Source organism: Haliotis asinina, chromosome 2, assembly GCF_037392515.1.
Source record: "Haliotis asinina isolate JCU_RB_2024 chromosome 2, JCU_Hal_asi_v2, whole genome shotgun sequence".
NCBI lineage: Eukaryota > Metazoa > Mollusca > Gastropoda > Lepetellida > Haliotidae > Haliotis > Haliotis asinina.
This window is the reverse complement of record NC_090281.1, coordinates 88,448,774-88,462,698: the sequence shown is the minus strand read 5'-3', so window position 1 is coordinate 88,462,698 and position 13,925 is coordinate 88,448,774. Positions and strand designations below refer to the sequence as shown.

Sequence of the window (13,925 nt, the reverse complement as noted above, 5' to 3'; positions counted from 1 at the left end):
TTATACGGGTTATAAAGCCGTTTTTTTCATTTTGGTTGCCACAAAATAAAGCGAGACTTTTTGTAAACATTTCATCTACTTACACCAAAACCCTATAAATCACAAAAATCACAGTTGAAGAAATACATTTATTTATATTTTGTCATCTGGCTCAAAAGCGGACCGGTAAATTACAATCCAACTCGAAAACTAACCATAAAATACTCAATGAAATGAAATGCTAATCAAAACATCATACCAACTCTGTGAGTTGTTTTGTAGAATTTTTTACCTGAAAATGTTTGAGGAAGGATGGAAATGGCACAACACAAATTAATGAAACAATAACTTTGTCGGCACCTTTGCACGTGTTTCTCGAGCTACTGTCTGTCCCTTTCTCTGCACTCCTCTCTCGTAACAGTGAATTGTGTCAGTATTTAATGATAGTTTGTTAAACTACTATTCTTTTCTTTTTAGGACAAAAAATCTGCAAACACCTCATAGAGTTGGTCTGATATTTTGATTATGATCAGCGTTTCACTGAGTTTATTTTTATTAGCTTTCAGGTTGAATTGTCATTCGGTTCGTTTTTGAGCCAAACGGACTATATAGCAATTTCTTTACAGTGTTACGTCAAAAATTGCCCATTCTTAGTATCGTCCTTTCTTTGGACGCATCCCATAATTCGGGAATTCCCACGTCAACCAAGGATTTGCCCATTTGAGACCCAACTAGTTACATGTGGTCAAGAAGAAGAACTAAATATTATTGATCACAACGTGAAACAAAGCAAAATAGGGATAATTAAGTGACATGTCGTTGATGGTCACTGGACTGACCTAAGTACACACACGAGGACCTACTTAAAGGTGTTCTGAGATCTTTTGCAAAGAGGGGCGGTTGGGTAGCCTAATTTTCCGTGTCCGCTTTTTTACGTCAATGACCAGGTTCGAATCCCCATATGGCTTCAATGTTTGAAGCCCATTTCTGGCATTCCTAGCCATGGTATTGCTGGGATATTGCTAAAAGCGACGTTTCTCAGTCATGTAGTTAGGTATCCGTCCAAATGAACTCACTTACTGCTCCATGTTTCAGGGATGCGGTTCTGTTCTCACTCACCAACAGCGGTACCAGTTTCTTCGCCGGCTTCATCGTGTTCACCATCTTGGGCTATATGGCGAAGACCCAGGGCAGGTCTATAGAGGACGTAGCCGAATCAGGTATAAACAGACGACAATGGAGAGCTGCACATTTACAAGGGCTTAACTACCATTATAAAACAAGCCCCGGGTTACAAATGATTGTTGCTAGAAAGGCTGGTCTAGCCATCGTTACTCTCTCAATATAAAGCTTTGCAACCTATCCGGTTTACATAAAAAAAATTTGTTTGCTACGCGCTTACAATACTAAATTAGCTATGCCTGTGGATATTTTCACTGAATGGTCCATTTTCTTCTGTGTCTACAACATATACTACTCAAAAGAGTAAGAGAAAATCTTTTTACTCATATTACTTAGAAACATTCATAAGAAAAATCAATAGATCTGTAATTTCGTTGAGTAGTCCAAGTTGTGACTGTACTTAACCGTTGTTGTACAGTGATTACACAATGGCATGTAAAAAATGGTTAGATGCAACATATGTCATATTTTGGATTTCATTTTCTTAGTAAAGTACAAATTCTAGTACTTTCTTTTTTGGTTGAGTTCCATCCGAGATTCGAACCCGCACTCACAGAGTCAGGTACCTAATAGCCAGCCGCTTAGCCCGCTTAGCCACCGCGATTTCCACTGTGGAAGGTTTCAAGTGGTCAGGTTCATGGATCAAGGGAGATAACTCCATGTATCATGACTTCTCCCTCGTCGGTGTATCACCATTCAGCATTATACTTTGCATAGTTGGTATTTCTTATGCAACTCATGAACGTGTGATGCAAAATAAACATATTTCAGAACACCCGAAGCGCTTTCAAAATGTTCACATATTTACATTTAACTTACTCCCATCCAGGTCCTGGTTTGGCCTTCATTGCCTATCCTAAGGCTGTGGCTCAGATGCCAGCGGCTCCTGTGTGGTCCATCCTCTTCTTCCTCATGATCATCTTACTGGGCCTCGACAGCCAGGTATGTGGCGACCATCCTATTGGCTAGCATATTAGAATAAGCCTTCCGATCGGTCTTCTTGTTTCGTCCTAAAACGTTGCTTGAGGAAACAGCAGAACACCTAAATGATGCGCGAGATGGGTGGGTGATCTGAGAACACTTAAAATACGGTTATTCTCTTTGATGCATTTTGTATGGTTTCCCGGGATCATATCCAGATGGGGAGAGGACTGTCCATGTGTGTGATTATTGTTTCTTTTTTGGTATAATTCGAGCGCACGATTTTGTACCCACTTTCTATTTCATGTGTGTTTTTAGTTTTTTCGCTAAATATTCCCTCCTACCGGGTACCCTATTACTGTTGGGTGACCAGAGGCATATATGGAAGAAAGTCGCTTAAGAGGCAATAGACGTGGTTCGTGTATTTAGATGTAGGGCATTACTGAAGGCCTAAAACCTGTTTGATAGATGACGTTTCTGTAGCTGTAAAACGTTCATCTCAGTGGTTGCTGTGTACTGTTTTTGTTTCTGCACATCGCTGAAGTGAACCACTTCCTGTGTACTGTTTGTTTCTGTTTGTAGTTTGTGGGTGTTGAGGGTGTGATCACAGCTGTGGTCGACCAGTATCCTTCCTACCTCAGAAAGGGCTACCGTAAAGAGATTTTCATCGGCGTTGTGTGTTTCATATCTTTCCTCATCGGCCTTTCCATGGTGACTAACGTGAGTAAAATATTTTTGTTGATCTCGCAGATTCTCAGTCTCGATCACCTCAAGGAGGAGAAAATCCAGAAACGACTGCAATGAATCTCTTGGATTCCAGGGGTGGGTGGAAACATTGTAAACAACAAATTATGAAGTGACCCTATGTGTTGAATGTTTCAGGGAGGGATGTACGTGTTCCAGCTCTTCGACTACTATTCTGGAAGTCGTATTATTCTCTTGGTGGCATTCTTCGAGCTCATCGCCATCGCCTATATCTATGGTGAGTTGCAATAAAATACAGAGGTGGCGACTGATTCTAACACTACTTTGATCAGTATTTCATTTATGTCACCTTGATGTGGAACAAATGCAGATCGAAGAATCGTATTGATAACCAAAATTCCAACCAATGATAATATATGTATTGCACACCCAAGGGACATAAGGCTGCACAACGAAATTCAGCGTGTGGACCACTGGTGTTTTCACCACTATTGGATTGGGTGGTTGTTGTTTATCAGGACTCCCCTATAAGGTGACGATTTGCAAATATTTGATTCTGGACCAGGCAATTCAGTGATCAACAGCACGAGCATCGATCTCCACAACTGCGATACGATGACAAGTGGCAACCAAGTAAGCAAAGCCTGACCACCATATGTCGTGAGTCTTCCCTCACTACGAGCATGGGCTGATGACTATTTCTAACCCGGATCCACAACAACTGGAGGAGCAAATTGATAGTCTTGCAGTTTGATTCCCCACGTATGATTACAATATATTGAGCCAATTTCCGATAGTGCTGGAAAATGGCAGACCATAACAGTATACAACCTGAACCCACTCACTCCAGAAAGAAAACGATTCGTCAATTACTGGTAGGCTGGTCCGATGTGAAGGTGTCAGGGAACGTAATGACTAAACCTTCCCACGATCTTGAACCTTCTGTTTTCAGGTGTCAACCGCTTCCTTGACAACATTGAGATGATGCTTGGGTGGACCATCCTACCTTTCATGAAGATCTGTTGGCTGTTTTTCTCACCTGTTTTCTGCATTGTGAGTTCTCTGAATGCTATATTGAATTCAAAGATATGTCGAATACTATGCTGCTGATGCTGTGTTGCATTCAATGATATATCAAATACTGTGCTTAGTCCTATGTGGCATTCAACATGACGAATACTATGCTCAATGCAATGCTGCATTCAGTGAAATGTTGACTACTGTGCTCAGGTCCATGTTGCATTTGATGAGACGTTGAATACTGTGCTCAATGCTATGTTAAAGATTATGCCCAAAGATTATACTGTGTTTTGTCAATTATATTCTCAGTACTATTTGATACCATGTTTAACGATATTTCCAATGTGATATATGCGGACATCAGTACTATACTCAATGCTATGTTCAGTGGGATGGAGTTGTGACGTTCCCGGGGTAGAATAGGCCTTCAGCAATGCTTGCCCTAAAAGGCGACAATGGACATTGGATTGTCTGGTCCAGGCTCGATATATATTTATCTACAGACCACCGCTATATAGCTGGAATATTGCTGAGTGCGGCATAAAACTAAACTCACTCACTCAGTGGGATGCCATCCGACTCTTCGTCAAGGGCCATTATGTATAGGGCACTAAAATCATGTACTCAAACAAATGCTTGGGCATTCCACGCAGTGATGGTAGCGCTATGATGACCGTTTTCTCCCATACTTTAACATAGCCTAACGTCTATCGTAGCGCTAAAGTCGCTTTGAGGAGCGGGGACATCGGGAACCTTCAAATAAGTGAGTGAGTTGGCTTTGAAGAGTATTCTACTTATGTCACGGTGACATACCATTGTGGGGCGAAAGTAGAACATGATACACAATAGACGTCCTTAAGTGACACCAACGAAAGCCATGATCACAGGTGTCTGGCGTGCCCAAGGGACATAACTCTACTCACTGACCTGCTCAGATGACTGCCCCATTCACCCCCAACCCCAACATACTAACCTTTCCAAGTCGAGGTGTTTTATTTACATAGGAGGGGTCTTTATTAAAGGGACACTGTCATTAATCTACGTGATTTAACACTGTTGTTTTGCAGTCCATCTTCGTGATGAGCGCCATAAACTACTCTGAGCTGACCTACGAAAGGCCATCAGGAAAGTACTTCTACCCCGAATGGGCTGTAGCTATCGGGTGGACAATGGCGTGTTTCTCCATCGTCTGGGTGCCCATCATCGCAGTCTACAAGTACATCAAGTGCAGGGTACGTTGTAAGGCAGCAGATAATCAGTCTCAGGTCTGGTGAAATATAAACAAACTACACCCCTAAGGAATCATTGGGAGTACACGGCAAAGTTTGTTTACTGTTTAATGCCTAGTTTAGCAGTATGTCAGCTATATAACAGCATTCTGTTTATAATCGAGTCAGGACCCGAAAATACAGTCATTTACATAATATGTATCGAGATATATATAAGAGATACGAAGTTCCAACCAGTATTTTCACGGCGCAACTAATGGTGTCTACGCACTGGGCATAATGCGTTTATTTTGAGCGTATAACAGCTTGTATATTAAGGACAGCTGAACGTGTTTGTTTTCAGTTTTTACACAGCTTGAAGTAATCGTTTCAAAACTGTAGAACTAGTGTCCAAGCATGAAGCAAACAGACTCGCAATCTTTACGTTTTACAGGACATAAGAGTGTTGTTACGTCCGACGGGGCTGAAACAACATCAGATGCGACCGTGCGACTACGGCCGCAAGACCTACGACGACGTCTTGAGAGAGCGACAAGGGTTGCCCACCACTGTAGAACAGTACGGTCCCCCAGCGTCCAGCGGAGGTACACCCCCTCCATCGTACGAAAATCCAGCCTTCGAGAAGGAAAAGTCTTACTTTACTCAGTTATAAACAGCACTGAATTAGAGTACGGGGTACAGATAATGTTGTAAGACGAGAAGTTGCTCAACCGTAGCGTAAGTTTGTTTTCATTTATTTTGTAAAATCCCGTTTTGTTGTTATTTTTAATAATTTTTTAAGCAATCTTCCACAACTATTTCCTGTTATGTGAACCACATTAAGATTGGGTGACATCATGTTTATTGCAATATTGTTAATAGTCTTGAAGGAAACAACTGAAGTGTATACAAGTGTTTTATTTCAAATACCAGTAATTGGAATATATTACATTTGGTAACACTGTTCAACTGCCTTACTATCCGTGGGTTTTCAGTTATGCAATGCAGTATTTCATTACATTTAAAATTGTGTATTTTACCCGTAACTGTATTATTCTCAGATCTTTTGAAATGGAATATAAATAGAATAGCACTTAAAACATATTTGTGATAAAACGCATGTGCTGATTGATGCATGTGTGATTGAGTGATTTTGGTATGTTAAGATTTGGTTTTTGTGAAAAATACTCAAATGTCAATACTCCTGTGTTCAAACAGAATCGATTATTGTCAAACTGGGTGTCAGAACTTGTGTGGTGTCGAAACACTATAGCAGATTTCGTAACTTTCAATTCCATATTTTGACTAGGACAGGAAAAACTAATTGACAAAATACTGATGAACTGAAGGTGGAATTATCATTTTGGTGCCACTAATTGATTCACAGCGATCTGTTCAAATTAGCCCATTTCAAAGTCTTGTAACCAGCGGGGCGCTACAGGAATCAGTTAAATTCGTCATATAGCCAAGTAGTCATAGGATTTTTCTTTGTAGACTTAGACGAGTCAAACTTTAATGGGTTTGTGCTCTTTCACGTTGTGTTTAACTCTTTCACTCGTTTAACAGTTACGTTATTCACGTTCTTACCCACTTCATTTGAATGAGTAATCGTGTTATTGTAAACAATGTTTACAATGCTGCAGCTGTGAACAAATGCACACAAGGAAATAAGTTAAGAACCAATGTGAAAAAAAGAGAAAAAAACAACATATATTTCAATCGTATAGAATGATATTTTGGATAAAAAGCAGAAACGAAACTTAGTCAGCCAGTGGCATGTTTTGGAAGTGTTTCTCGACCATTTCAAAATGTTGCTGCTACCTCTTTTAGTGGTGTTATATGATTCCTGGGAACATCTTAAAAGTATATAGTGTTAATTACTAACACGTCTGTATCGATGGTACCTTGTGCATTTACAAAACGCAAAAAACACAGTAAGTACTGACCCATAAGCACACAGATACATTTGAATATATTTTGGGTTCACACTGACGATTACAACGTCTATTTATATTGCTCCAGCGAAAGACTAACTCTGGTGATGTTAGTTTTCTCCAATTTCTAAATGTCTCAGAGCAACATGGACAATATCAAACAGGACTGAGGGCAAACGAGGAATTACTTCAAGAGTTTCATTCCTCAGATAGATCATTCGTTATTCCCCAGATCTCTTTGGTTATTTTCTAACGATTCCCATGTTCAAAGTTACTTATTCCTGTATCCTGTGATTCATGATTACTTTTGACATGTACTTATCATTACTATAATTAATCAGATTTTATATGGCAAAGTGATGACTTAATGAAAGTCAGTAGATGTCTGCCTTTATTGTTATTAGAACGTTTTTATAGCCCGTGCAAAGTATATTGATAACATATTTGTATTTACATCTACACCATAATCTGAAATATGAATAAAGAATTTTTATATTTTTCATTCTTGTTTTGTGGTTACATTAAATAAGCACTGTGTGCTTGTGTGACTCTTATCAATTCAACCTATCTGCATTAACATGTTTTTTTAAAGGTAAAAATGTTCAGGAAAGATATGTCTCCAATGTGTACACAATGTTTTTGTAAACCAGTGCCCATACAGCATATGCGTATCTGAGTATAAAATACAAAATTTGTCCTTTCACTAACAAAAGATCCTGAATTCCTTTACAGCTAAAACATGCTACATAACACATTTTCAAAACAAGTCATGTCGCACGACAACTAATGTAACCTTTGACATTAAAGGTGTACTAGCTTTTTCTTAAAATATGTCTATTAATGACAACAGTGAAATGGAAAATCACTGATCAAGTATCACGTCTTTCAAAATCACACTGTGCACATTTTGGTCCATGTGTAAACGACTGAAATGCATATTATGCCCATGAGTTTGTTCATGGTGCTGTCCTCCATGTTAAACATGTCGTTGTACAGTTTACGGTAAATTTATGAGATCTTTGCAATTGTCTCACTTTTTCTAATTCATGAACATACAACTTCCAACTGTAACAAGTGGAATGTGAGCACTGCGCATTACAGAACTGGAAAGGTGAGCTACAGTGACATGTCAACTATTCATAATATGCAATATTATGTTGAACATAATGTCTACGATGAATAACACAACAAATTGAACACAGGAATCAGGAATGTGGAGGTTTATTGCATTCAACATACCAGCAAGAGAACTCAGAGTACTTCCTACTAGATTGTTACACTGTACCTGAAACAATGTTTCTTCCAGGATTAATATAAAAATGGTTGTTTCTGGCAACATGTATGAGAATATGAAAACACTTCATGCCAATGTCCTGATTTGGAAACAATCTATGATTTTGACAAAAATAAGTGCTCTTATCCACGGCATATTAAATATTTGGAGGGTCTGCAACATATCAGCAGTAAATATATATATATACATACACACATGTGTACAGTCTGAAAAAGTGATCATCTCATGAATGTTGAAAGTATAAATATCACAAATTACAGAGCTGCAGTATCTCTGTTTCTTTCTCAGAAATAGTGACATATTTCTGAAAAACTTTTATCCCTGCTTCAAGGAATCAAGTGAACATATATATAATACAATTTGTGACAGCTCCCTTTGGACATAATGCTGACTTTCGTGGAGTAATTCAAGTGAATATGTGTACTTGATAAAAGAAAGAAACACTGTATATAAAATAAAACTCATGTTCACTCCTATCACAGTTATATGTGATTTTTCAACATCACAGCAGAACGATCACAGTAAAGTATTCATACACAAAAGAATATGAGATCATATTTGGACAGTAACACCAATTTGACAATACCATGTGCTAAGATGTACCCAAGCATAAAACCCTGTTAAACCCTACATAACGAAAAACAAAACAATATTCAATCCAATTTTCGAATTACTAGTGATCTCATCGGAATATTAATTCTAAGATGCTGCAGTGAAAGATCAAAGGCGCCAACAATACTTTATCAGACGATAATGTGCACTTTTTGCATTATGCCACAATGTAACCGACGTCACGATGGATGCGGGTTGCCATCACCTGGTACAGTCTCACACAGTAAACTGCTTCATCGCATCCCCTTTCTTGGTTTTGCAGTTGCATCACACAGCTAACATCACTGGTGGAAACATTACATTTATGTTTTCAGAAGGATAAAAAGTCGACTCAAACTTTTACAGAGATGCGGTAATGTTTACATTCCCACAATGCAATTGTGGAATGTTGCATGACTAGTCAGCTTCAGCTGAATGTACTGATCTAAACTTTAGTTGGTAGAAGATATGAGACAGTCATATTGCCTTGTATGGTTTAAGAGAATCACAGATGAAATTAAAATGATCTAGAGAAGATATTTAACCCGAACATAAATCGTCACCAAACTGTTCATCATTTGTTTTTCTAGTAACGTTTGTCTTAACGTAGGGGGCTGACACATCAAAAGAACAGTGCATCAGTTAGCCCTGTGCAAGGATTCTTAATTTAGGTCACAGACACTGTCATTTGTTTTCTGCCATAGATTAATAGAAAATAGGCTTAAAAATTATTAAATACAGCATCTTTGAAAAGAAATACAGCTCGCTCTACCACCATGTATAGTGTAATAAAGCACACTTTCGCCCTGAACTATTATATTGCTTGGATCCCAGGGCTTTCACGATGTAATAGTTCAGGGCAAAAGTGTGCTTTATTACACTATACATGGTGGTAGAGCAAGCTGTATTTCTTAAATGTATTTTGATTTTCATCCAGAAATTTAGTGTATTCTTGGACGTAAATTCAATAATAATGATCACCTTCAGATAAATTAATGAGTAATAAACTTCATTATTGTATTGGTTTCACAGGCACACACTGAAACATACATACCTGGATGATTGCAAGAAGTTTTTCCTTTTCAAAACAAAACTTCTAACATTTGAAAAGCAACTATTTCCAAATTCTCAAATCCACAAGCATGGCAAAAGAGCATACTGCTTGAAATCAACTGCTTCTATTGTGCCTATGATTGAATGACTTCACATCTTAACAATAAATGAATGACTTCATAATTGAGACAATGATTCATTTGAAAACTGGATGAAAATAAACAATACTGATATAGACAAACACTGCTTGTATCACACACTGATAAATCATTGAACTCACAACAATGTAACACAATGTATATGGCAACAAATATATCATAACAAGCATAAAGAAACAAACCCGTTTTGTAAGCTCACCACATCACACTCCATCAGATCAAAGAGTTAATGTTAAATACACTCACTCACAGAGAAGCAAATACCGGTACATAGCATGGCTCTTTCAAGCTTAAACATCAATCACACTCAGCATGTCAACATATAAAAAGATAAACAAAAGTATAGCACAACATAATACAGTATTTTGATATTGGATGTTTTCATGTTTAGAAAATTGAATGAAACTTAAAATCATGCATATATGAGCAATGATTGCTTAAACAGATGGTGACAGGTTTCTGATTCATGAAACATACTGGGCCTAGATTTTCGAAGCTCTCGTAGCACTAAGATAGTCGTAAGTGCCACACATTAACATTAACTTATGACTATCTTAGTGCTAAGAGAGCTTTGAATGTCTAGGCCCTGGATCATAATGGTGGATAGCTTTTAAAGCTAGACATGTCAAAAACATGTTGGTATAAGCTATGCCTGACAAATCTAGGAATATCATCATATTATGGAATTTTAAGGATATTCATTGAAAGTTGAGAATGTAGAATCTCTACATTAACTATTCAAAGTAATAACAATGTCTGCAATCATAAGATTTTCAGTTCAAATTTACTGAACAAATACTGTTAGTGACCATGACAATCTTAAGGCGATATTTTTATGTAAGTCTTCACAACAACAAAATATCACCTATAATATTCATGCAGATATTTTGTGGAGTAATTTTCAGACTTAAAGCTTTTCCTTTAACACCTTTAAAAAGTGAGACAGTTGCAGTTTGGTATATAGATAGTGACAGTTGTGTTTGGGTGATATTGCAGATATTCCTAGAGAGACTGTTTGATATGATGATATGACAGATCAGTCAATGAAGAGTGAGTCGAATGGGTCATCCTTGTTGTAGTGCAGAGAGGGAGGCGTAGGTTGGGGAGTGTCCACCAGATTGTATGTTCGTAACATCTGGTACTCACTAGGGCCACCACGATCGATCCTCACTGGTTTCAGCTTCTCATGCCGCAATCTTAACAGATTGGTAAGTATGTCTGGTTATAAAATGCTATAAGTGGGACCTTAAAGTCATGGTAAGTAATACATTACAGTAAACATATAACCATATCATGCATGGGTGCAGTTAAGACAATCCGGGCCAGACAAAGTGTAGACTCTAGTGTACTGCTCATGATACTTCTCAAAGGAAGTTCAGGATTACTCCAATCTTTCATTTCATGTTGAGTTGCAATGATGTACCAAACTACAAATGGATTGCAACTGTTGAGTCTCTGATAACATTTAAAGTAGAAATGAAACACTGCTGATGCATATGATAGCATATGTGACTAACAACACTATAGTAATTGACTTTTGTTGATCATTGCACTGTGCAAAATACATGAATTGAACAGATTCATTCACTTTGAGACCTGCAGCTTCATGAAGTTTGTTCTCACTGTTAACTTGAAGGTTTCTTGTCTGTTATTAAAAGAGACTGAAACTAATTCAAATTGTTTTTACTTCATATAAAGTAACCACTCATTTTGGAAATGACTACAAATGATGACAATTCAAGGGGTAAAAACCCTCTGCAATAGTATTGCAACAGTAGTATGTTGCAATTGACTACTGCTATTGTAATAGTTGTTTCCCCCTAAATAGTCATCTCCAATTTCATGACAGTTAATCATAGTTCAGTTTACACATTCTTATTCATAGGCAGCAACACAGCATTCTGACCATAATCAAGTCTTTACTGCATCAAAGGTAAGCTCACCTTTTTCCTTTGCCTTTCTCAAAAGGCTTCTCCTTGAGTTGCTCTGCAATTGTCTTGTCATCTACGTAGAATGTGGACTTGCCGAAAACAGGAGGAGGTGGAGAGGGAGTCCGTCGAGGCTGAAACACATCTCAACACATACATTCCAGGATGTGGGTGATATTTTACTCCATACTCAGTAACGCATATTATAAATATAGGACACAAGTTCATGCCATGCATTCCTGGACGAAAGTGCCATGTAATGAGTAGGCAAGCAAGCAAGTCAGACTTTAAAGTCACATCGGTAGTGTTTCAACTACATTATGACTATGACAGGTTATGCATTATAAATTGTTTTTCTGAGACATATAATGCTGTGACAATATCCTGATTTGTCAAAGTATTTAGTTATCTGTGTCAGCTGGGCTCAAGTCACAAAGTGTTGCAGCACACACTGAGTCGGGAACCAGACCAGAAGCAAGTAATATTTGGCTAAAAGGATATGCTAATCTATTTACATCATCAAGCACTGTGACAATGTAAATCAAAATCATCTAAAGGCCACTACATAATATGTTTAAGTTATCTTCATATCTTGAAAGTTATTTATTACATCTTCCATTAAATGTATGCCTCTAACTTACCTATATTAGAATTTGTAACCATAAGCTCAAAATAGAAAGAGGTAGATTCTATATTATCATCAAAGAAGAAAGTTTATGTACACTGTGTAAAAATACAATGGATGAACTTCACTTCAGGTTGTATTTTCCATATTTAAGAAATGTAACAAATTCAAAACTGTTTATGTAATTACCCATCAATATTTATTTATTTATTTATTTATTTATTTATTTATTTATTTATTTATTTTTTTATTTATTTATTTCTTTTTTTTTTTATTTTATATCCCTAAAGTGTTGTATGCATAAATAACTACTGTTAAGAAGAAGCAACTGTATGAAAACCGGTCTATGTATGCTCCCATAAACAATTCTGTTCATTTGTATTTTTCTTCGTGTCATCTTCATGAGAATACACAAACTTGCTCTCTCTCCTTTCTCTCTCCCTCCCTCCCTCACTCACTCACTCGGTCATAAGCTAACCTTCTCATCGTCAGATCCATGTGTTGAGTCTTCATGTATGATCTGGTGGGTGGTCTGCTTCTCCCCTAACAGGGGATGGGAAGGCAGACTCATTGGGTCAATCAGAACATCGTATGGAACCATTGGGTGCTGATAGGTTGCAGGGTTGTACAAGTCCCATGGCTCCGGCTGACCAAAAGTTCCTGAACAAAACATTGTGCTACTACAGATGTTGTAAGCTGATAATGATGACTTCTCACACTGTCCATTGATAACAATCACATTAACACAATCGCACTCTTCACACTCTTGGACATCATACATTGGCCAATCAAAAAATTCACACCTGCCCATTGAAAACAATCATAATAACACTGACAATGAAAACCAATCACGTCAAACTCTACCAAATTAAATCAATGATACTAAACACACTGTCTCTGAAAATCAATCACACCAAACACTACCAAATTAAATCAATGATACTAAACACACTGTCTATGAAAATCAATCTAACAAAACACTTTGTCGATTAAACCCATGCATACGTTATATACATTAGATTCCACCAGTGGATAAGGTGGAGGGAAATGGAATAATGTGACACCAAGTGTCGAGGTAGTGAGATACTGACCAACATAATGTCCCTCTGTGGTCCACATCCGTACAGTGCAGTCCATTGATGTGGACAGCAGGATCTTACGTTCTTCCATCAGGTCAAAGTCTGTGATACTTTCTACATGGCCTCGCCAAGTCTTAAACACTGCAATTCAAAAACTTGAATGTGGGAAACTAAAAATTAATATATTTTATTCACAATAAATCAATGTAAAAATTGTCAGCAATACAAAACTCTACCATTCTCTCACT

General features: G+C 37.7%; 2 protein-coding genes across 2 annotated transcripts in view; one reads left to right on the top strand and one right to left on the bottom strand.

Moving 5' to 3' along the window:
- Positions 1-7,449, top strand: part of LOC137274537 (sodium- and chloride-dependent GABA transporter 2-like) — a 32,243-nt gene extending 24,794 nt beyond the window's left edge. Inside the window, exons 7-13 of the mRNA XM_067807777.1 lie at positions 1,075-1,199; positions 1,991-2,103; positions 2,665-2,802; positions 2,965-3,064; positions 3,740-3,840; positions 4,875-5,039; positions 5,470-7,449. Of these exons, the coding sequence (XP_067663878.1) occupies positions 1,075-1,199; positions 1,991-2,103; positions 2,665-2,802; positions 2,965-3,064; positions 3,740-3,840; positions 4,875-5,039; positions 5,470-5,688 (961 nt within the window). The 3' untranslated portion in view covers positions 5,689-7,449. The remainder of the gene's footprint in view (positions 1-1,074; positions 1,200-1,990; positions 2,104-2,664; positions 2,803-2,964; positions 3,065-3,739; positions 3,841-4,874; positions 5,040-5,469) is intronic.
- Positions 7,450-10,240: 2,791 nt separating this feature from the next.
- LOC137274535 (cilia- and flagella-associated protein 337-like) overlaps positions 10,241-13,925 on the bottom strand; it is a 65,340-nt gene continuing 61,655 nt past the window's right edge. The window contains exons 22-25 of the mRNA XM_067807776.1: positions 13,690-13,818; positions 13,077-13,258; positions 11,989-12,107; positions 10,241-11,241 (exon numbers count right to left, since the gene is read on the bottom strand). Of these exons, the coding sequence (XP_067663877.1) occupies positions 11,082-11,241; positions 11,989-12,107; positions 13,077-13,258; positions 13,690-13,818 (590 nt within the window). The 3' untranslated portion in view covers positions 10,241-11,081. The remainder of the gene's footprint in view (positions 11,242-11,988; positions 12,108-13,076; positions 13,259-13,689; positions 13,819-13,925) is intronic.